The sequence below is a fragment of the Microtus oregoni genome, unplaced genomic scaffold (assembly GCF_018167655.1).
Source record: "Microtus oregoni isolate MIOR12 unplaced genomic scaffold, Mior012 000099F_ref0000060, whole genome shotgun sequence".
NCBI lineage: Eukaryota > Metazoa > Chordata > Mammalia > Rodentia > Cricetidae > Microtus > Microtus oregoni.
The window spans coordinates 2398637-2420897 of record NW_024544712.1 but is presented as its reverse complement, the minus strand read 5'-3'; the positions used below and the strand labels follow the sequence as shown (position 1 = coordinate 2420897).

Here is a 22261-nt window from a genome sequence, read left to right as displayed (position 1 = left end):
AGCTAGATGTGGTACCATATGTCTCTAATATCAGCACTTGGGAGGCAATAAGATCTCTGTGAGTTCAAGGCTGGTCTGGTCTATTTAGCAAGTTCTAGGCCAGCCAGAGTTACATGGTGAGACCCAGTATAAAAAAAAACAGAAAAAGAAAATGGGAATAAAATATCTACTTCACATGCTTGCTGTTTTGAGAACTGTTTCCTTTTGATTAAAAGAAGATTAAGCACATGAGAACATTTAAAAATGCTCCTCTTCTTCCAATCATAATTTTATTTTGGATAACAATGTGCTGTACCCAGAAAAGCACGTCCTCTTCCCTCTTCTTCACTTACCTTCATGCCAAATGTAAATATAGTAATGACTATTTTGAAGATCAGTGCCAAGGCCAGCTGCCACATGGCTGTGTACACCCCAACTCCAGCTGGCCGGTCTGGAATGTCATCTACAGGCCGAGTCATGTTAGGGTCATTGATGTAGTCACAGAGCTGGGAGGATTCAAGAGCCCCACAGTCGTTAAACAGCTCAGAAATGAGCTCACTGGTGCTCTGACGAGTGTATGGATTGGGATAGGCGATGATGGCAGTGATGGCTGTCACCACAATGACCTCCAACACTGGGTACTTCCCCAGTCTGGTAGTTTTACGCCTCCTGCACCAGGCAATGTTGCAGCGTGTGAAGAGGGTTCCCCACAAACCCCCAAAGACTCCAAGCAGGATGAAAGGGAAGAGTTCGGCCATATACCAGGGTGTATGATACTCCACATAAAAGAGAACCAGGCGACTATTTCCAAAGGGGTTGATGGAGCGCAGTGTGAAAGCCGCTACCAGTGCTGCGAAAAATGACCTCCACAAGGTTTTCAAGGGGAAGTAGTAACTGACCTAAAATGAACAAATAGAAAATCAGAGAGTGACCAGAGAAAGGGCTGCCCAGACCCTTTCTCTTGGGTGAGCAGCTAACCGTTGGCACTTGGCATAAAAGACACGGACTAAAACCAAAAGTATATTCTACTCATTTTACCAGTTTATGTTTTGTTGTGACCAAAAAGCATGAGCAAAGACATTTAAGGGAATTAAAGTCTACACACAGAATGGCAAGCTGAGTTCTGGATACATTTTGGTGTTACAGTTTTTATCTGGCAGTCATAAGACCTGGGTTCAATCCTTAGCACTACAAAAATTAATAAATATCAAAAGTGGTATAGCTAGCCGGGCGGTGGTGGCGCACACCTTTAATCCCAGCACTTGGGAGGCAGAGGCAGGCGGATCTTTGTGAGTTCGAGACCAGCCTGGTCTACAAGAGCTAGTTCCAGGACAGGCTCCAAAACCACAGAGAAACCCTGTCTCGAAAAACAAAACAAAACAAAAAAAGTGGTATAGCTTTAATAAAAATGGGTTTGAGCTATGTTTTTAAGAGAAATAAAAGACTTAGGGTATAATGTGTTTAATATGCTCAAGTTTAATATGCTCAAGACCCTGAGTTTTGTTCCCAACACCACAAAATGATAAAAATAAATATATGTACTCATAATACTGTTCATGTCACTGAAATCTCCCCAAATTCAATAAGTCTTGTTGTCTGAATAACAAAATAGATTAAAGGCTGGAAAATTCTGGCTTATAAGTCAACTCCTTGCCCAGAAAATATACTTCTATGGCAGCAGAGTTTTTATATTTATGAATGGTTAGGGGGACAAAAGTAACTACTTATAAACTGAAATATTCATTTAAAAGCAACATAAGAACTAAATAATGGTGAAATTTCAAAGCTTATAAGGTTTTCAGCCACATAGCCATGCCTACTCATGGATATTGCTGCAAAGACATAGTCAATTGGCTGTGGCAAAAAAAGGTGTGTGGCTCAAGAAACCTACATAGTTAACTATCTTGACCTTTTCAGAGAAATGTTTGCTACCCCCTGGAATGATTCATTAGGTTCCAAAACCCAGTTGGGAGTTAGCTTGTCTATATTCCCACATCAGAAATCGCTCTAAAACTTTTATGTTGGCAAGTTTGAAAGCAGTATGTGAGAACACATTTAACAGCAGAAATTGTGTTCATTAATCAACTGCATGAAGCTTATTCAATACTTTGGTGCTTTGTCAGTCACTCACATTGTTGGTCACTCCAAACCACAAAAACTCATTCTACCGCCCGTTACCTCCTCTAGACTGAAGAGCACACCTCCTATGGGAGCACCAAATGCCACAGAGACACCAGCAGCAGCTGCAGCTGAAAGCACCTGCAAAGTGAAAGTCAAAGATGGGCTCTGGGGACTTTAGTGCATGTGGGATAAGGTAGGGACTCCAAGAAGTCCCCTTCCAGTGGAGGTGGGCAGGAGCTGACTTACCTCACGCCTCTTGCCCTCATTCTTGCTATATTTGGAGAAAAGGCTGCTGAAGAAGTTGCCACAGCAACAAGCCACATGCACCAGTGGCCCCTCTTTCCCCAGGCTCAGGCCAGAGGACACAACCAGCACCAAGGTAACAGTCTTGATTAGCAGTGTCCATTTCCCCAAGTAGCCTCTGATGATAAATCCACTCAAAATGGTCTTTATCTGGAACAGAAGACAGATAGTGAGAGGAATGAACTACAGTGGTCCATGGCTGAGAAAGAAGATGCAATGACTCTGAACAAGACTCACTAAGCTAGAGGAATGGAAGGAACTGGTTCAGTTCTTTTGATTAGAATTTTGTACCAGCAGAAGTTTGTATCTTATTACAGTAGCCCTCTTACCCATGGAGATACATTTCAAGATCCCCAGTGGATACCTGAAACCCAGACTATGTCAAACTGTATTATACCATATTAAAGTTGAATTCATAAATTAAACCCAATAAGAGATTAACACCAAGACGGGTAGTGGTGGTGCACACCTTTAAATCTCAGCACTTGGGAGGCAGAGGCAAGTGGATCTCTGTGAGTTTGAGGCCAGTCTGGTCTACAAAGTAAGTTCTGGCACAGCCAGAGTTGTTACACAGAGAAACCCTGTCTCAGCAAACAAAAAAAGAAAAAAAGGAGAGAGATTAATACCAATAATTAACAAATTAGAACAATTACAAAATCAAAGTATGTCTACCATTTGTTTCCTTTTTATCTACCTAACATTAATGCTTTTTTTCAATTTAATTAGCACTTAAATAAAATTTTGCAATTAGCATGTATATTGGAAGTACCACAGATTGCTATGTGACCCTGGCTGGACAGGAACTCACTACATGAACCAGGCTAGCCTTGAGTTCAAAGATTCATTGCCTCTGCTTCTCTAGTGCTGGGATTAAAGTTGTGTACCACCATGCTTAGTCATAGATTGCTTTTTTAAACAGATAAATTTAGCATCCAAAATAATGGACTTCACTATGTTGTTTCCATATGTATCAGTCATATACTTTGTTCCTGCTGTCTCATATTGAAAAGGACTTTGAGTACAGGGAGAACTATCTTACTCCTTTACAGACTTGCTCCATTTTGTCAATGCAAACAATGGCTTTTCCCCCACAAGTACATTGCAGTCTTTGCTTAGAATTTAATTGGATGCCAGGATCTATGATGGACTTTGTATAATGAAGTCTACCCCTCAAGTGGTTCAATACTTTCTTACTTCCAACCTCTGCCACAATTGGATAAAAATGAGTGATTGTTTGCCATTGGGCTGGTAACTTTCAAGTTCCTGATTAGATTCATGAGACACTAAGCCAGTTAATCAAATTCCTAGCCATTTTCCCCAGTTGTATGCTATGTTATGGGATAATGTTTTCCCATTTCAGTGTCAGTTACATACAGAAAAATATCTTCTTGTGGACATTACTCAGTCAAGTAAAACAACTTCTCAAGCAGTGAACACAATGCTTTTCAACCTCATCAGAATCACTTGATGAACTAGAAAATGTCAAAGAGTCGCTCTCCCTACAGAGATGGCAGCAAGATCTAACTCTCCCCCACAGAGATCTAATGTAATTGCCCAGAGATGCAGCCAAGGCAAAGAGGAATTTTACAGTCATGTGATTTCAAAATGTTCTACTCCCGAAACAAGTAACAGAAATTTCCCTAGCTTCTCAATATTTAAGGTTCATCACTGAAACACTATTTTTTCCAATGCTCACTTGCATTGTTTATCATGTCATCTTTATTGGTTTGAGGAGATTATAAGTAGGCTTGAAAGGAGTGTGCACAGGAGTCTATCTTAGTATTATGAGAGACCTCTTGTCTTTTAGTGGGATAGGGTTAAGACAGACTCTCACTATACAGGTCAAACTGACCTGATTCTCAAGCCTCCACCTCCCAAGTGCTGCGATTAGAGATGTGCACCACAGAGTCACTCAGAAAATCAGCTTTCAATTTCAGAAGGAGGAAAAGAGGATGAGGAGAACAGAGAGTGGGAGATAGGGGAGGGAAGGAGAGTGAGAGATCCCAAAATTCTCCGTGAGCTCATTCCTGCAGAATATATAAGAGGACTCTTAGCTGTAGTCAGACAGTACTTTTTTTTTTTTTTTGGTTTTTTCGAGACAGGGTTTCTCTGTGGTTTTGGAGCCTGTCCTGGAACTAGCTCTTGTAGACCAGGCTGGTCTCAAACTCACTGAGATCCGCCTGCCTCTGCCTCCCGAGTGCTGGGATTAAAGGCGTGCGCCACCACCGCCCGGCCAGACAGTACTTCTTGAACTAGCCTTTAACTACTCAGATAAACTAGTTGTGGTCAAACTCGTATTTAACTAGTGACAGTTACGTTAATTGAGCCTGTGCTTTGGGGATATGGGAACTCTGTATGGAAGAGATATCTGATTATGCCTGCCACAATCTAGTCCTATTTATTGCCACAAATAAAAATATCTATAATTTTTGTCAGTCGGTTTATAAGGATTTGTACCCCAGGATACATTTTAAAAGCATAATACCACTTAGAAAATCACAAACATCTAAATTACCTGAGGCTCTGCCAGCAATGGCATGTGGTGAATTCGCCAATGTAATAGGTATTTTGTAATTCTCTAAAATAATTTTATAAAATTGTTATTATCAAATTAAGAACTAAAGAAGGCAGATGCATTCCCAGGAGATGCCCAACTCTAATTACTTTAATTTGAATTGATAGAAACTGAAGCATGCAGGGCTTTAGTGAGATGTATTGCGGAGACTCTTATTGTGGTGTTACCATTATGATCAAAGCTCTTTCTGATAGATAAATGTTTGTATGAATGTATGTATTTTGTAAAGAACAGAAATCAGTGAAGAATAAATTCTGAGGATGCAATTTCTTGTCCAGGTGGTAGTTAACACTTGTGGCTTTTCTAAATTGAGAGTTCCCAGAGTACGTATGTTTTCTCCAAACTCTTAAGCCACAAGTGTTCACTTTTATTTTCTTTGTGTGTATGTGTGGTATGTGGGTGCATGGACATGGGTCCATGCACCTATGTATGCACATATAGAAAATAAAGGAGGATGTCAGATGTCTTTTCTATCACTGTCTACTTTTTCCTTGAGGCCGTGTGTCTCACTAAGCGTGATGCTTACTATTTCTGCTAGGCTGATTAGTCAATGAGTTCCCAGGACCTGCCCATCTCTGTTCCACCATGTTGATGCTATAGGGATGTACAGCCATGCTCAACTTACTTAAGTGCTGAATATTCAAATTCAAGCCTTCAAGTTTGTGCAGCAGGCACTCTTACCCACTGAGCTGTCCCCTCAGCTCAAGTGTTCATTTTCAAATGTGCTTTACAGAAATTATACAGTGCATTTATTACACAAAAACTCTCAAGCATTTAAGATGTTTATAGTGGGTACAGTGACACACATCTGTAATCCACAGCAGGACTCAGGAAGTACAGATTAAAAATTGATAAAAGTTCCTGTTATGAGTATAAAGTGTCCATCTCGATCTCTTCTGATTGATTTTAGTTTGAAGTCAGTTTTGTTAGAAATTAATATGGCCACACCTGCTTTTTTCTTAGGACCATTTGCTTGAAAGACCTTTTCCCAACCCTTTACTCTGAGTAGATGCCTGTCTTTGTGGTTGAGATGTGTTTCTTGCAAACAGCAGAATGTTGGATCCTGTTTTCGTATCCAATCTCTTAGCCTGTGCCTTTTTATAGGTGAGTTGAGACCATTAATATTAAGTGATATTAATGACCAGTGGTTGTTCATGCCGGATATTCTTGTTGATTTTGGAAGTAGAATTTGTGTGTCTCCCTTCTTTGAGTTGTGCTAGTTGTGCTAGGGTCGCTAGATGCCTGAGTTATTGTAGGCAGCGTTGGCAATGTTGGATTCCTTGGGTTGCGGTTTTCCTTCTATTACTTTCTGTAGGGCTGGATTCGTGGCTACGTATTGCTTAAATTTGTTCTTATCCTGGAATGTCTTGGTTTCTCCATTTATAGTGAACGAAAGCTTGGCTGGGTATAGTAGTCTGGGCTTGCATCCATGGTCTCTTAGCTTCTGCAGTACTTCTATCCAGGACCTTCTGGCTTTCATTGTTTCCATAGAGAAACCAAGTGTAAGTCTGATCGGTTTACCTTTATAAGTTACTTGGCCTTTTTCCTTTGCAGCTCTTAGTATTCTTTCTTTAACCTGTATATTTTGTGTTTTGGTTATTATATGGCGAGGGGATGTTTTCCTTTGATCCAGTCTGTTTGGTGTTCTGTATGCTTCTTGAATATTCAAAGGAATATCTTTCTTTAAGTTGGGAAAGTTTTCTTCCATAATTTTGTTCAGAATATTTTCTGGGCCTTTGAGCTGTGACTCTTCTCCTTCTTCTATTCCTATTATTCTTATATTTGGTCTTTTTATTGTGTCCCATAATTCTTGAATGTTTTGTGATGAGAATTTGTTGGCTTTGCAGTTTTCTTTGATCAGAGCGTTTATTTTCTCTATGGTGTCCTCAGAATCTGAGATTCTTTCTTCTATTTCTTGTATTCTATTGATTATGCTTGTTTCTGTAGGCTGTGCTCGTTGACCTAGATTTTTTTTCCAAAGGAATTTTTATTTTAAATAATCAAAATATTGTGGAAGAAAAATCTCAGAGGGATGAGCAATTTTGAAAACCTACTTTGGACTAGTTTGTAGCTCAAAAGCAGAGTACTTGCCAGGCATGTGCAAGGCCTTCAGTCTCATCCTCTGCATTATAAAATGGTGTGAATATGTACCCCTGTGCATTGTTTTCAAAGTCTGCTTTTGTGTGACCTGCCATACAATATATTCCAGCAGACTGCATGACTCCAGGAAGACAAAGTACTCTTTCTTAAGCAGCTCAGCCCAATCTTTGCTAACGTAAAATAGCATGGTTCCAATCCCTACTTTAAGTCAATTTCCACTGTGATCTGGCTTGTCTCAGAGAAAGTTCTTCTCATACATAAAAATGCAGGTTTACATAGACTTTTCACCTTGTCCATCTTCTCCAAGAATCATGGTTCGTTCTGTCTTCCCAGGTAAAGGAGTTCCAGTTCTACTACCTTGTTTCTGCTGGCTCCTACTAGCCAACCTCAACTGTGAAATCTCCATTGGTTCATAAAACTTTCAGATTATCATGAGTGTTTTTTCAACAACTAAAAAAAAATAAACAAAAAAATAAAGAAAAGAAAAAAAATAAAACACTGACTTTCCTAATTTAAAAAAAAAAGAGAGACCCATCCTCAAGGGATCTGTTCACTTTTCACTTGCCACACTTGATATCGTTGTTATATTATCCATGTCACATGTCACTTTATCACATAAGAAACTTCAATGTGCAACTTCACCAATGATGATATCTACTTTGGGGTCAGTAACATCTCTCAGCAGGTGAAGGCACTTGGCAATGTGCTTAATGATCTTAGTTCAATACCCACATGAAGGTAGGAGAGAAATGACTCCGGAAAGTTGTCCTCTGACCTCCATACAAGCATTGTGGCATGTGCAGATACCCCTTCATCTGTGTACATCACATGCATACACACGATGTAATAATAAATAAAAATTTCATTTAAAGAGTGTCCGTACTGGGCCGGGCGGTGGTGGCGCACGCCTTTAATAATCCCAGCACTTGGGAGGCAGAGGCAGGCAGATCTCTGTGAGTTTGAGACCAGCCTGGTCTACAAGAGCTAGTTCCAGGACAGGCTCCAAAACCACAGAGAAACCCTGTCTCGAAAAACCAAAAAAAAAAAAAAAAAAGAGTGTCCACACTGGAGAAGAAACATTCGAGCAGCTACTCAAAGACAAAGGTCACATCTGCCTACAAGATCACCAGTACAACCATTCATCTCTGGTTTTCGGAAAGGGGATAAGGACTGATCCAGCATGCATTTTATTTCTCTTTGAGCATCCCTAATGACCATCTTCCTCTTTGGGGAAAAGCTTGAGCAAAAACATGCCTACTAATGAACAGTAAGATCATAAATTGGGATAGTAAAAATTATCTATCCTTGTTGTCCAGGGTGCCTTGGTTCTGGGTGTTAAATAAAACAGTCAGTTCTATCAGGAGCAGAAGGAGAAAGAGCACGAGCAAGGAACTCAGGACCATGAGGGGTGCACCCACACACTGAGACAATGGGGATGTTCTACTGGGAACTCACCAAGACCAGCTGGCCTGGGTCTGGAAAAGCCTGGGATAAAACCGGACTCTCTGAACATAACGGACAATGAGGACTACTGAGAACTCAAGAACAATGGCAATGGGTTTCTGATCCTACTGCACGTACTGGCTTTGTGGGAGCCTAGGCAGTTTGGATGCTCAACTTACTAGACCTGGATGGAGGTGGGGGGTTCCTTGGACTTCCCACAGGACAGGGAACCCTGATTGCTTTTCGGGCTGAGGGGGGGGGACTTAATTAGGGGAGGGAAATGGGAGGCGGTGGCTGGGAAGAGACAGAAATCTTTAATAAATAAATAAATTAAAAATAAATAAATAAATAAATGTTGGCTTAAAAAAAAGAAGTAAAATAAACAAAGCTTTAAAAATTAAAACAAAAAAAAACAGTCAGTTCTGAGGCAATACTTGCTTTGGGAATACAAACTGCCACCCATACTATTCATTCATCAGAGAATTTACATATAATGCAAATTTTGTGACTGCGTATTGATAATTTCCCTAGGAGAACTCCAGGGTGAATGCAGAAAAGTGTCTCTGGTTGAACTGAGCTGTGTAGGAAAGCACAAAATATGCTTTTCAATATGTCTCAAATATCTACCATCTCACACCTGTGCTAGGGTGCCATGGCTGTCATACCTGCTATGACCACTTTCTACTGATTTTGGAATACACACTATCTTAGCTCTCACAAACTGCAATGCTTAGCCCCCACTTTCCACGAGCGAACATTCAAGTTTTTTCAATAAGTGAAGTATTTATTTAGACTTGATATATGTGGGGACCATTTAACATACATGACACTGTGCTACTGTTCTTAGCAGGTTTCTCTCTTCCTCTGTCAGGTTCTAAGTATTGTGATCACACTCTGACACATTTTCTCATAAGTCTCTGGTTTTTAGTGTGCTATTTTGCATAGTACCATATGCTTTCAAAGTACATACACTTCATCAGAACAGAATTGGTTGTATTGAGGAAATAGGGTGGGATGTGGTCATTTGAACAAGAATGCCCCCATAGGCTCATATGTTTGAACGATTAGTCATCAGGGATTGGAACTACTTGGGATGGGTTATAAGGTTTGGCCTTGCTGAAGGAATTATGCCACTGGGAGATGGGCTTTGAGGTTTCAAAAGCACAAGCTGGGTCTGGTAGTTCTTTCTTTTTTGGATGTAGAACTCTCAGCTACTTCTCCAGCACTTTGTCTGCATGCCTCCATACTCCCCAACATGTTGATAATGGACTAAATCTCTGAAATGGTAAGACAGCCCCAAATAAATGCTTTCCTTTGTAAGAGTTGCTATGGGCCAGGCAGTGGTGGAGCACATCTTTAATCTCAGTACTCGGAAGGCAGAGGCAAGTGAAGCTCTGTGAGTTTGAGGCCAGCCTGGTCTACAAAGCAAGTTCCAGGACAATCAGAGCTGTTACACAGAGAAATCCTGTATTGAAAAACCGAAGGAAATAAAAAAAAAGAGTTGTCATGGTCATGGTCTCTTCATGGCAATAGACCACTGACTAAGGCAGGTGGTAAAGCAGTTTGATTGGATGATCTTGAATTAATATGACAAAATAAACTTCCAAAAATTCAGTAAGGCGTATCAATACATATTTCTACTCTTTTTCTTGAAACACATCTATATTGAACTTTTTTCAATACACCTTTCTGATATCTTCTGCCCCATTGTGTGAACTGCCTAGACCAGCACTGGTGTGGGAAGGCACAACACTGGGTAAACTGGCCTGGAAATGTAGTTAAGTCAGTAGAGTATTTTCCTAGGATGCACAAAGCTCTGGGTTCAAACCCCAGTAACACATAAACCTAGCACGGTAGTCCACATTTGCAATCCCAGCACCTGGAAAATTGAGGAAGGAGGATAAGTAATTCAAGGTCATCTTCTGCTACATTGTAAGCTTGTGAATAGCCTGAGATACATGGAACACAATATCCAAAGATAAATAAATCTTTCAAGAGGGTAACAGGGACCCAGTGGCACTATCAGTCCAGAATTCTACTCTCACCTCACCCTCTCCATTGCCACATAAGAGCAATGCAAATGTTCTAACTAGAGAGAACCTGAAAGACATTTTATGATTTCTGGTTTTTCATTTTGCATCTTTCAGTAGTCAGCTCAATTACTATCATTCTACCCAGCAGATTCTCCCAGGCTTCATATTTGATCTTAGTGAATGATGAAGTCACTTCCCTGATACAGTGGTTACATCAGATTGCTGAAAATTATTTATAAGAGCTGTATGTTCACATGGGCATAGTCCCAGTGCATGCATGGAAAGCAGAATTAATTTTTTTAAGATTTATTTATTTATACATACAATGTTCTGGCTGCATGTATGTTTATACACCAGAAGAGGGCACCAGATCTCTTTACAGATGGTCGTGAGTCACCATGTGGTTGCTGAGAATTGAACTTAGGACCTCTGGAAGAGCAGCCAGGGCTCTTAATCTCTGAGCCACCTTTCCAGCCCCCAGAATTAATTTTTTAAAGATTCCTATTACCCTGTCACCAGAAAAACAAACATGGCAAAAGCTCCTGATCACCAGTAAACTTTCCCAGTAGTGCTCCTCCACTACTGTCTGGTTTTCACATTACATCATAGAGTTACTACAGTAGCAATTTTACGTGGATGCTTTGTGATCCCAGATTCTTCAGGCTTTAAGAGTTTATCTTGGATTCCAAGGCAGAGGTCTAATCATTTGAGAAGCAACAGACCCAAACTGCTGAATACAGTACTCATTGTGAAGCCAGACTTCTGGGTTCAACTCACAGCTTGCCAGATTAAAGACTGTAGGGAAGTTACTTAACTAGTTTTTATTTTAGTTTTCTTAACTACTAAGTGAATGAACAGTGCCTATCTAGTAAGCTTATTGTGGAGATCATAGCTGGCACATAGGATTTCAGCTACAACTTACCTCAGGTATGCCAGAGCCACAGGCATATGGTGCAAATACACGTACCAGGGAGACGGCCAGAAATGCAAACAGCAATGCCCACAGAATGTACATTAAGTAATTCAGAATGTAAGCACTGGCACCCTAAAAAGCAGACACAAAAGAAGGAAGAAGTGGTGAACCATAGCAGACCTGAGTAATGTACCCAACCCCACCATCTCCATTAGGAAAGCAAAGTTCTGATGGGCTCAGAGAGGTTCCTGCCAGGCCTGCATAAAGGAAAGCACCAGGTCTTGCTATTGCTATAGTCACTACACACAAACAGCATCAGGTGTTTCTCCAGGAGCTAGTTACACAAGCCTTCCAGTGTATGAAATCTCAGGAGTAATGGAAAGCAAGGATGATGCTGGGTTGTAATCACCACTTGCACTGTAGTTAATAAAAGGTGTGGCACACAAAAAGCTGCCTGTGAGACTCTGTACGATTTGTTTTGTCTTGTCTGTGGTGGGATGGCCTCTCTTTGTTTTCATTACAGCCACACCCAGACCACAGTGAATAAGCTTCAGTTCTATGTTTGAGAAGGTTGCTTCTCTAAGTGTGGTCCACGGACCAACAGCACCAGCATCACCTGGGAGGTTGGCAGAAACATAACCTGTGGGCCCCTACCCTTGGGCTGCCAAATAAGATACTTCACAAAGTCACACAGCCCAGTGTATTTTAACAAGCCTCTGGAAGATTCCAGCAAGTGCTAACATGTGACAGGCACTCCTAGAAGGGAGCTGCTTGAATACCCTCTTCAGAAAAATATATTGGACTATTTACTCCAAAGTAGCTAATCTTGTCTTTTCTTTCCTTTTCTGATACAAGCACACAGTCTGGGTACTTTATCCTTTCTCGAGGCTTCAGCTCCTTCTCACCATCTGGATTATTCAAGCAAGAGAAAAGGAAAAGATCACCTACCTACCTGTCAGGCCATGGCCATGGCCACATATATGCCTATTAAATGTAAGGACATGTTCCTGGAGACTGCAATGTGGCCACATATTTCACACACTATGTAGTGAGAAATCAGCCCAAGGAATACCTTTCATCCACTTAAATAAGTACATTTTGAAGGCTAAAACTAACTTCTCACTCTTTTAAAGAGCAATTCTTTGAAACAAAGAATAAATCTTACAACCAGTTGAAAAGATAGGCACCTCTATTTCCCCTGGAACACATGCTGCAAGTAGGAAAAAGATGGCAGTCAGCCAGGCCCATCTGCCCATGCTCATCAACCCAAGTCTAGAATTTCTTTCTGGAAATAATGGCAAGAATGTGTGAGATTTCAAGACTCCTGACTGCTTCTAAGATGTGAGGGAATATTCCATCAAGAGAAGGGATTAGTGAAATGGCAAAGTACATTGCAAATATCTTCAGCTAAGAAAGTCCGTCAAAAGAAACAGGGAAAGGAGAAGTTCAAAAAGATTACAGATACCCTCCCAACATACTCGAACTTTTACAGTTCTCCTATTACCCCTAATGTAAAGCTTTTTACCTAGCTTCTTTCACCTGGCCTTGATCAATCAATGTCCCTCCTCATCATCCTTCTTTTGAGTCAGAGTCTTACTATGGAGACTAGGCAAAATATGCATGACAATCTGAATTTCTAAATGCCATGAAGGTATGTACTAGATCTGTGGGTCACCCATATATTCATGTGCCCCAGAACTGCTTTTCACAGAAGCTTCTTCTGATTGGATCAGAAAAGGTCGATGGAAGATGATAACAGAAACCACATTGAAACGCTATTTCACACGCACTAGGTTAGCTACAATGAAGGCAGATGCTAGCAAGTGTTGTAAAGTAGGTAAGCAAATCAGGACCCTCATATATTGCTCACGGGAATGCAAATAAGTGCATCCACTTTGGAAACCATCCTACCAGTTCTTCAAAATGTTAAATCTAGGGGTCACCTTTCTCCCAGAGTTTACACTTATACCCAAAGGAGATGAACTATATGCTCCCACCTGGAACACAGATGTTCATGGTGACATTGTCATGCTAGTCAAAAAACAAGAACACATGTTCATCAAATAATATGCAGCCTAGCCATACAATGGAGTATCATACATCAATGAAAAGGAAGCAAATGCTGACTTAGGCTATAGCATGAAGCAACTTGGAAAACAATAGGCTAAGTAACACGATATCCACAAAGTCCACAAAGTCATGGATTCATTTAACTGAACTGTCTAGAAGGGGGAAATTTGTAGAGACAGAAAGGTCATTGGCAGTTGTTTGGGACTATTAATCAATGACTCTGGAGCAGAACAGGCAGATTGGGGGGGGGAGGTTATGGATAAAAATATTCCAAAATTGACGATGGTGATCATTACATAATTCTGTGACTGTGACCAAAGCTACTGAATTGTACTTTCTGCGGAAGTATCTTTTTTATTTTTTTTATTTTTATTTATTTTTTTATTGAAAAAAAATTTCCGCCTCCTCCCCGCCTCCCATTTCCCTCCCCCTCCTCCCCGTCCTCTCCCCCTCCCCCCACTCCTCTCCCCCTCCCTCTCCAGTCTGAAGAGCAGTCAGGATTCCCTGCCCTGTGGGAAGTCCAAGGTCTTCCCCCCTCCGTCCAGGTCTAGGAAGGTGAGCATCCAAACTGGCTAGGCTCCCACAAAACCAGAACATGAAGTAGGATCAAAACCCAGTGCACAGGAGATTGCTTCCTGCGAAAGTATCTTATAGTGGTATATTATTTGTGTTTTAATAAATAAAGCTTGCCTGAAGATCAGAATGCAAAGCAACACTAGTCATCCATACAGGGCAGGCAGTGGTGGTACACACCTTTAATACCAGCAGCCATACTAGTTAGCCATAGAGGCCAGGCAGTGGTGGCACAGCTTTAATACCAGCACTAGAGAGGAATATAAAAGGGGAGGAGATAGGAGTCATGCTCGGCGTCAGTCTGATGACTTGTGGAGGCAGGATTGCCCATTTTGATCTGAGGTAGACATAAGAGCTGGTGGCTGGCCGCTTTGCTTTTCTGATCCTCAGTTTGAACCCCTGGTTTTTATTACTCATGCTACAGATCTGATGAAGTATAAATTGGCTCCCTGAAACTGTTACTTTATAAACTGATGTAAAAAAAACCTTTCTTCCGGCATAAACATAAAAATCAACTCCATTTCTTCAGCACAAAGAAGAAACTACCTTTAGTCAGAAAAAGGCAAATATACCAGCTGTGATAGTTCGTGTCTGAAATCTCAGAACTTGAGAAGCTGAAGTAGGAGAATTACTCTGTGTTCCAGGCCAGGATGGGATATAGTCTGAGAGCATGTCTGAAAATCAGTAAAGAGATAGGGGAGACAGGAAGAGAGAAAAGACAGACAAAGTCAGGGAGAGAGGAAGGAAAGAAAGAAAATACACATATAATGCCCATGAGCAAGGGGCTCCAAGGTCAGCAAGGGCTTTCTAGGTAAACTCTGAGAAGCCGCAGAAATCAATGAAAGCAAGCAACAGCACTATTTAAGCCAGAGAATATTATCTGAAGGTGAAATCATAGGTGTTCAGGAACTTGGGATTATGGTGGTCCCAAGACCCTACACAGATACACACCTCTGACTGGCTCAACAGAAGCTCTGACCACTTCTGCCACAGGGGACACTTGTCCCTGTCCTCGAAAGTGGTCTCATTAGAGGTCCAGCAGCACTGCTCATGACTGTACCAGAAAGCAGATAGACAGACACCCTCCTTCAGGTCTGTCATCCAGTCAACAGCAAGATCGATGACCCCAGCCAAGGTACCTAGAAGAAGAGGAATAAATCATGGAGAAGAATTGCCACATGGAAAGAACACAGGGCATTCCCAAAGCTGAGTGCACACCCATGCTACTGCCACTAAAACTGACAGCTGCTTTCATCCACTTGGAAGTAACCTGAGCATTTATGGCATGGGCCAGTCAGTCAGTAGGCATCCCAAAGAGCCACAAAAGCCCTAGGGCCTTAAATCAGGTAGCAGGGCTATGTGGTTCCGTTCTCTTAAGTTGTGAGGGCAGAAAAAAGTTTAGGATTCAGTCATCACTCTCTGAGTTTTTTAGTGTCAATATACAGCTTGAAAAATTATCCTCAATTTAGGAAGATGGCTCAGGAGATAAGACTGTTTTTTATGCAATCATAAGGACCTGAGTTCAAATTCCAACACCTACATAAAACCTGGGCATGACCATGTATACCTATATTCCCAGTGTTGAGGGAGGCAAAATGGAGATACCGGAAGCTCCCTGGACAGCCAGTTTAGCCAAAAGAACAAACTTCAGATACAGTAAGAGGTCCTGCCTGGAGGGAATACGGTAGAAATAAACACAGGAAGACATCTTTGTCTGGCCTCAAAATACAAATATACTGGTGGGTGTACTCACACACACACAAACACACTCACACACACACACAACACATGCATAATTCACATCACATGCACCAAACACATAAGCAAGCAAACAACCCTTCCCTCTCCATGGCTTTCTCATCAACATTTAAGTCACCCCTAGTCCACATTCCCCTCCAGACACTGTCCTGGAGCTTCCCTTCTCTCTTCTTTCCCTCAGTCCAGTTCATTCTCTCCTTCTACTAGGAAAGCAATAGCCTGTACCCAGTCTTCATTATTCAGAACAGGTCATACAGCGCACAACCAAGAGGCCCTATGTAGCCCACTGCCTTTTTGTTACTAAAGCTTTAACCCAGCACAGCCACACTTTATCATTGGATGCTGACTGTGGCTTCCTGCTACAGTAGCAGAGTTGAAGTATAGAGAGAGAAACTACACAGCTCAAAAAGCCAAAAACACTTATTTGCTAGCCTTTGATAGAAAGAAGGTTGCCAACCCTAGTTTTAGGCCTCTTGGCATCATTTGAAATTGCCAAGCACTCCATTCTTCCAGAAGCTCATGGCTTCTGCAAAGTTTAGCTCTCCTGGTTTCCCCCTTGCTTTCGGATTTTCTGTCTGTTTTGATCTTTCCTGCTTCTCCACTCTGCTTTCTAAGGGGGATATTTCTTCAAAGCTTGACCCTAAAACCTTTTTCTCCTTTCATAGTATGCATTCTTTCCTGACTGTCTTATTTGTATCCCTCTTGCTACTAAGCCCTAAAGGTATATCCAGGCCCAGAGAACAGTGTGTGTGTACGTATGCATGTAGGTGTGTGCATGTATATATGTGTGTGTATGCATCTATATGTGTTTATACATGTGTGTGTGTGTGTGTGTGTGTGTGTTACTTCAACTAGTTTATATACGAGAAAGAAAAGGTCTTGTCATCTAGCTTTTGTGTCACAGTTAAGGTCAGGCCAGGCATCTGGACCTGGGTCCACTTCAAAAGACACACATAATGTTCAATTCCATTTACATGGAATGTCTAGAACAGACAAATCTCCAGTGAAAGGAAGTAGACTGGTAATGGTTTAGATCCTTCCATAGCTAAAAGGTGCAGATAATATTCAGGCGGGAATGATAAAATTGTTCTAAAATTGGTCATGATGATAATTGCAAACTCTATAAATACACTAAAAACCACTTAATTGTACACTTTAAATGGGTTAATCATGCAATATGTGTAGTATAATTCAGTAAAGCTGTTACACACACACACACACAGAGAGAGAGAGAGAGAGAGAGAGAGAGAGAGAGAGAGAGAGAGAGAAACTAAAACTGGTGAGAGAGGCTCAGTGAGAGAAAGATGTGATTTTTTTTAGAGAAATGATCAGAGAAAGTTTCAAGTAGAAAGTGACATGTGAGCAAGATCTGATGATCACCCCCAAATCCATCATTTTTCAACCGTTCACAGTCACATTACTCTTCATCCAATCTCCTTTGCTGATGCAAGTTATTTTGTGAACCATCTCTGCTTTGGTCTGTGGTACAACAGTGCCGCCTTATGGTAATTTCTGGTAAATTAGTTCTGCAGAGGATAAGTGTGATTCCTCTGCGAGGATCCCAAATAAAACCAAGGGAACATCCATCCAGGCAGTTGGACACCTGAGTCCTCCCCCTCCCCCCATTGGAGCCAAGGGAAAATGGTGCTACTTTCTAGATCTTGCTCCAATATGCATCCAAATCCAAAGAACACTGGATGTGCCTATCTTTAAAACCCCTTCATTCTGTACCTTCCTTCACTTTTTACTGTGGCCGTAGAACTAGCTTTCGAAGTGTTTGCTGCCTCCAGTTACACATTAGAATCATAAAGGGAAAAGAGGTCTTTACATCATCATAGTGTTTTCTCCAGAAATGCTGTTTAATACCAACCCTCATAGTCTTCTAAAAAAAGAAGCTAACTTCAGCAAACGACTACCACAAAGAGCCAAATATCTACTATCCACAAAATGGCACTGAGATTATGACAACAGAAGATGAGGAGTCTCTACGGGTTGGAACAGTGTATAGTCTAGATGCAACTGTCCTGGATTCACCTTGGATCCTGTGGGTGGTTAACATTATTTTGAATGTCACAGCATACTCAATCATGCATTTCAGGGCTTTCAAGTAGTAGGAAAAGCCCACCACATGTGATGCTTGATGCTTCAAAATTATAATGCTTCCACATTTTGTAACCCCATAGATAGCTAGGTATAACAGAATATAAAATGTGTGCTTTAGGTAAAATCCCAGGGTAGTCATAAATCTATGCAGTGTATGCACAAGGCCAAATAGAGCTGTTAATTGCAACTTTCCAGAAGTTCACACTTGCTTTGTGAGCTATCTCTGTTTTGGTCTGTGATGCCACAGTTAGGGTCAGGCTCCTGCCTTAGTCTTGGTAGAGTCTAGAAAAAAAATAGTCATTCAGGTATTTTCAATCAATAAATCTCTTACATTGAGATAGAAGATGAATACTCCATAGCTTCAGTGTCTCCTAAACATCTGGAGTGTGGGGGTACTAAGAGTACTGATGGAAGAGGGTCATCTTTCTATCTGTTGTTTCATTGGTTAAATAAAGAAATTGCCTAGGACATAAAATTAGGTAGGCGGAGTAGACTGAACAGAATGTTGGGAGAAAGAAGCAGATTGAGGAGTCTCCATGATTCTCCTACCGGACACAGATGCAGGTTAAGATCTTCCCTGGTAAGACACCTCGTGGTGTTACAGGGATATTAGAAATGGGTTAGGTCAATATGTAAGAGCTAGCCAATAAGAGGCTGGAACTAATGGGCCAGGCAGTGTTTAAAAGGATACAGTTTCCGTGTAATTATTTCAGGGCATAAGCTAGCCATGCGGGCGGCCGGGTGCCGGGGACGCAGCCTCACCACTCCTACTACAACAGAGTACAGCACACATACATATCTTGCACATACCTGCCAGCAGCCCAATGAGTAGCATCACCACCCATCCTGACCACGCATCCAACAGGCTCTTGATGAACTCCCAGATTGACTCCTTACTTTTGCTGGTTATCTAAAAATAAAATACACAAAGCAGTTGATCAGAACACAAGTCCATTTCCTGCTTCTTTCTCTGAAGTAGATTCCTCAGGAAACAACGTGACTGAGGAGATGAATATAATTAAGCCATCAAATTCCCGGTCAAACTGTTCTTGCAGCAATGCAAGACTGATTAAATGGGCTTTCTAGTTCACAAGGCTATATGGATGCAGCACAGAATCAGTGTCTCCCTTCAAAATGGATTTTAGATAATCAGATTCAATATGGATTTTTAATTAAGTACTCTTTTAGGGATACTCTAACTCTCCATAGACCATTATGGCATTTTTATAGCATACCTCTTTCCCTCCCCATTCTGGGGGAGCACTACACTCCTCGAACATCATCATCCCCCCACCTATTCTTGGTTTCCTATTTCATTCCTGTCTGCTTCTTCCAAGTCTTTGGCTCTGATTCCAACCTGCCTTCCTCTGTACGCAAAATGTGTACCCTAACTTTTGCAGGGTCCGGTTTCCAACACCACATCTCTCTTTAAGTGCCCAAGCCACCTTGGCCATGTCTCAAGCTTCAGCAACCATCTGCAGGCTAGGGCTCTCTCACTCTCCAAGGTGAGCCCAACCTCACACTGAGCTGCACAGCATACTATTCCCAAGCCCCTGCTGCTCCTCTTCCTCCACTCATTAGCAAAAGCCCTGCCTTGTCTGACAAGAACCTATGGTTCTATGACTCCATTTCACTCTGCTCCCTTCTCTAAAGCCCTACATGGCTTGAGACTTGATCATGATCCCACAGGCATCTTTTTTTTCAGCCTCCAGTAAGAACTCCTCCTGCCTTGTGACCACACTCCTATGCTTCCTGTTTGTCTCTCTGCAGTACCTCTCTACTGTCCTCTTCAGCCTTCACCAACTCCTCCCCATGGGTTATTTAATCATTCCTAACACAGCCCCGTAGCATACTCTTCTAGGCTCATCTCTATTCATCTCCTTCTGGGAATCCTCCAACAAACCTAGGACTCCCTGGAATGATCTGAAGCTGTCACATTCTTTCATGTGTCCGTGAATTAAAAAAAAAAAAAAACTCCCTATATTTAAGATCTTTTCTCTCTCTTTGACTACCAAATTTTTGGTCACATTGAGAGAACAAATTAAAATCTTACCTCTCTGAAAAAAAAACTCTCTAATCATCCCTCATAAATGAGTCCATAGCATTTGCCATATTCTAGTATACACTAGATATCTGGCAGCATAATAACATAACACAGACACACATACAATCTCATCCAATCTTCAATGTCATCACTTTTTTCTCAAGGATTAATGAGTAAATGAGGCCCAGAAATGACAGCCTCAAACTCAACCACCATGAAGGTGTTAAGGGCAAGAGGTGCTTCAAATGTGTCTGACTTCAGGGTCCCTTTGTTGTTTACACTGGTCATATTTCTTCCCAAAGTATGTAACTCTCAGTCTTTGTCTCTGCTTCCTCTACTAGATCTTTCCTGCTGTGGAACCCACACATGATGCACAGCCTCAGGCTCAGACTATAACCTGGAGATGGAAGCATTGTGGATCTATCAGGAAAGACTCCTTTAGCATAGTACCACCTACCTTTCTGTGTCTGTCAGTGTCCCGGGACTTTTCCCTTAGCCAGTCTATGGTGTGAAAGTCCTCATAGGTCCCCACATCAGGGAAAGGCTCATCAAGGAAGTCCATTAGGTTCCCAGAGGCACTCATGGCTCCTGAGCTGACCATGCTAGTTACTCCTGGAAGAGAAGTCCACCTGTTAAAATGCAAACAGGGCTCGTGTGTAGCTCAGGACAAGAGTATCTGCATAGTATGCATGGGAGCTTGGGTTTGATCCCCAGCTCCACAAAGAAACAAAGTAAGCATGACCACAACATGAATATAGCACCATAATCCAAGGACAATCTACTTTTCTTTTTCTCTGGTTATATGTGTATTTTGTGTGTTGGTGTGTATTTCTGTGTGTGGTAGGGTGTGTGCTATGTGTGTGTGTGTTTATGTGGAGGGGTACGTGTGGTACTGTGTACTGGACAGACCTTTCACATGTTAGGCAAGTACATTTGGTTGTGGGACAAATGTCTGTATTCTGTCAATTATATTTTAACAAAACGCTGATTGGTCAGGAGCCAGGCAGGAAGTATAGGTGGGACAACCAGATAGGAAGTATAGGTAGGTCAATGATAACAGGAGAATTCTGGGAAGGAGGAAGCCCTTTCCTCAGCAGTCCTGACCTGACCATAGAAGCAGCAAGATGTGACTGCCCTGCTGAATAAGGTACTGAACCACATGGCTAACACAGACAAGAATAATGGGCTAACATCAGTTGTAAGAGTTAATAAGAAGCCTGAGCTAATGGGCCAATCAGTTTATAGTTAATGTAGACCTCTGTGTGATTTCTTTGGGACTTAATGATTGCGGGAACTGTGCAAGACAGAAAACTCAGTCAACATACATTACCATTAATTCTTTTTCTAACTGTTTCTAGAAAGGGTCTCATGTAGCCCAGACTGACGTTGTTACAGAGAATGTCCTGGAACTCTTGATTCTCTTATCTTTGCCTTTTGTGTACTAGGATTACAAGCATGTGCCACTATTTCCAGCTTCCATTTTTATATAACATAAAAATTATTTCCAGTATTTCTGCTGTAATGTAATATGTACACAGTTCATCCTTAGTATTCACCAGTTATCTTCTACAAAGTGATATTGAACATTGAATTACGAAATACCAAACAGCCGGGCGGTGGTGGTGCAGCCTTTAATCCCAGCACTCGGGAGGCAGAGGCAGGCGGATCTCTCTGAGATCGAGACCAGCCTGGTCTACAAGAGCTAGTTCCAGGACAGGCTCCAAAACCACAGAGAAACTCTGTCTCGAAAAACCAAAAAAAAAAAAAAGAAAGAAAGAAAGAAAGAAAAGAAATACCAAACAATGCCCCCAAATGAATCCTGCAAGCCTCTGCTCACAAATTTTTTCAACCTATCAATAAATCTTCTTTTTGTTTGTGTTTCTATTTAAAGATATTTTATTTGATAGACACACCTCACTCAGTATCCTTGAACTCAACCAACTGCATCACTGCTGAGGCCTGATCAAAGTTTCTCTATCAGATATATTTTCTCCAAAAAGCACATCACAAACAGTGCTCTAGGACATAGGAACAAGGACACTTTGAAAAGCAAAATTACCAACAAAAGGAACACAGGTTTGGGGTTTTGTTTTTAGTGAAGAACTAAATAAAACAGGAAAAAGTCACTTGTTCACAGTATGACCATGGAAACGCAAAGGTTACCTTCTCTGACCACAGCTGCCAGATGTGTTCCTAATGACTAGAACTTTTCACCATTCTACACAATTTCCAAGTCAGTGACTAAC

General features: G+C 41.4%; 1 protein-coding gene across 1 annotated transcript in view; it reads right to left on the bottom strand.

The window, feature by feature from the left end:
* Nucleotides 1-22261, bottom strand: part of LOC121443098 (H(+)/Cl(-) exchange transporter 4-like) — a 66506-nt gene that overhangs the window by 19957 nt on the left and 24288 nt on the right. The window contains 7 exon segments of the mRNA XM_041644784.1: nt 333-878; nt 2158-2238; nt 2347-2553; nt 11477-11599; nt 15062-15249; nt 18782-18881; nt 20473-20644. Of these exon segments, the coding sequence (XP_041500718.1) occupies nt 333-878; nt 2158-2238; nt 2347-2553; nt 11477-11599; nt 15062-15249; nt 18782-18881; nt 20473-20644 (1417 nt within the window).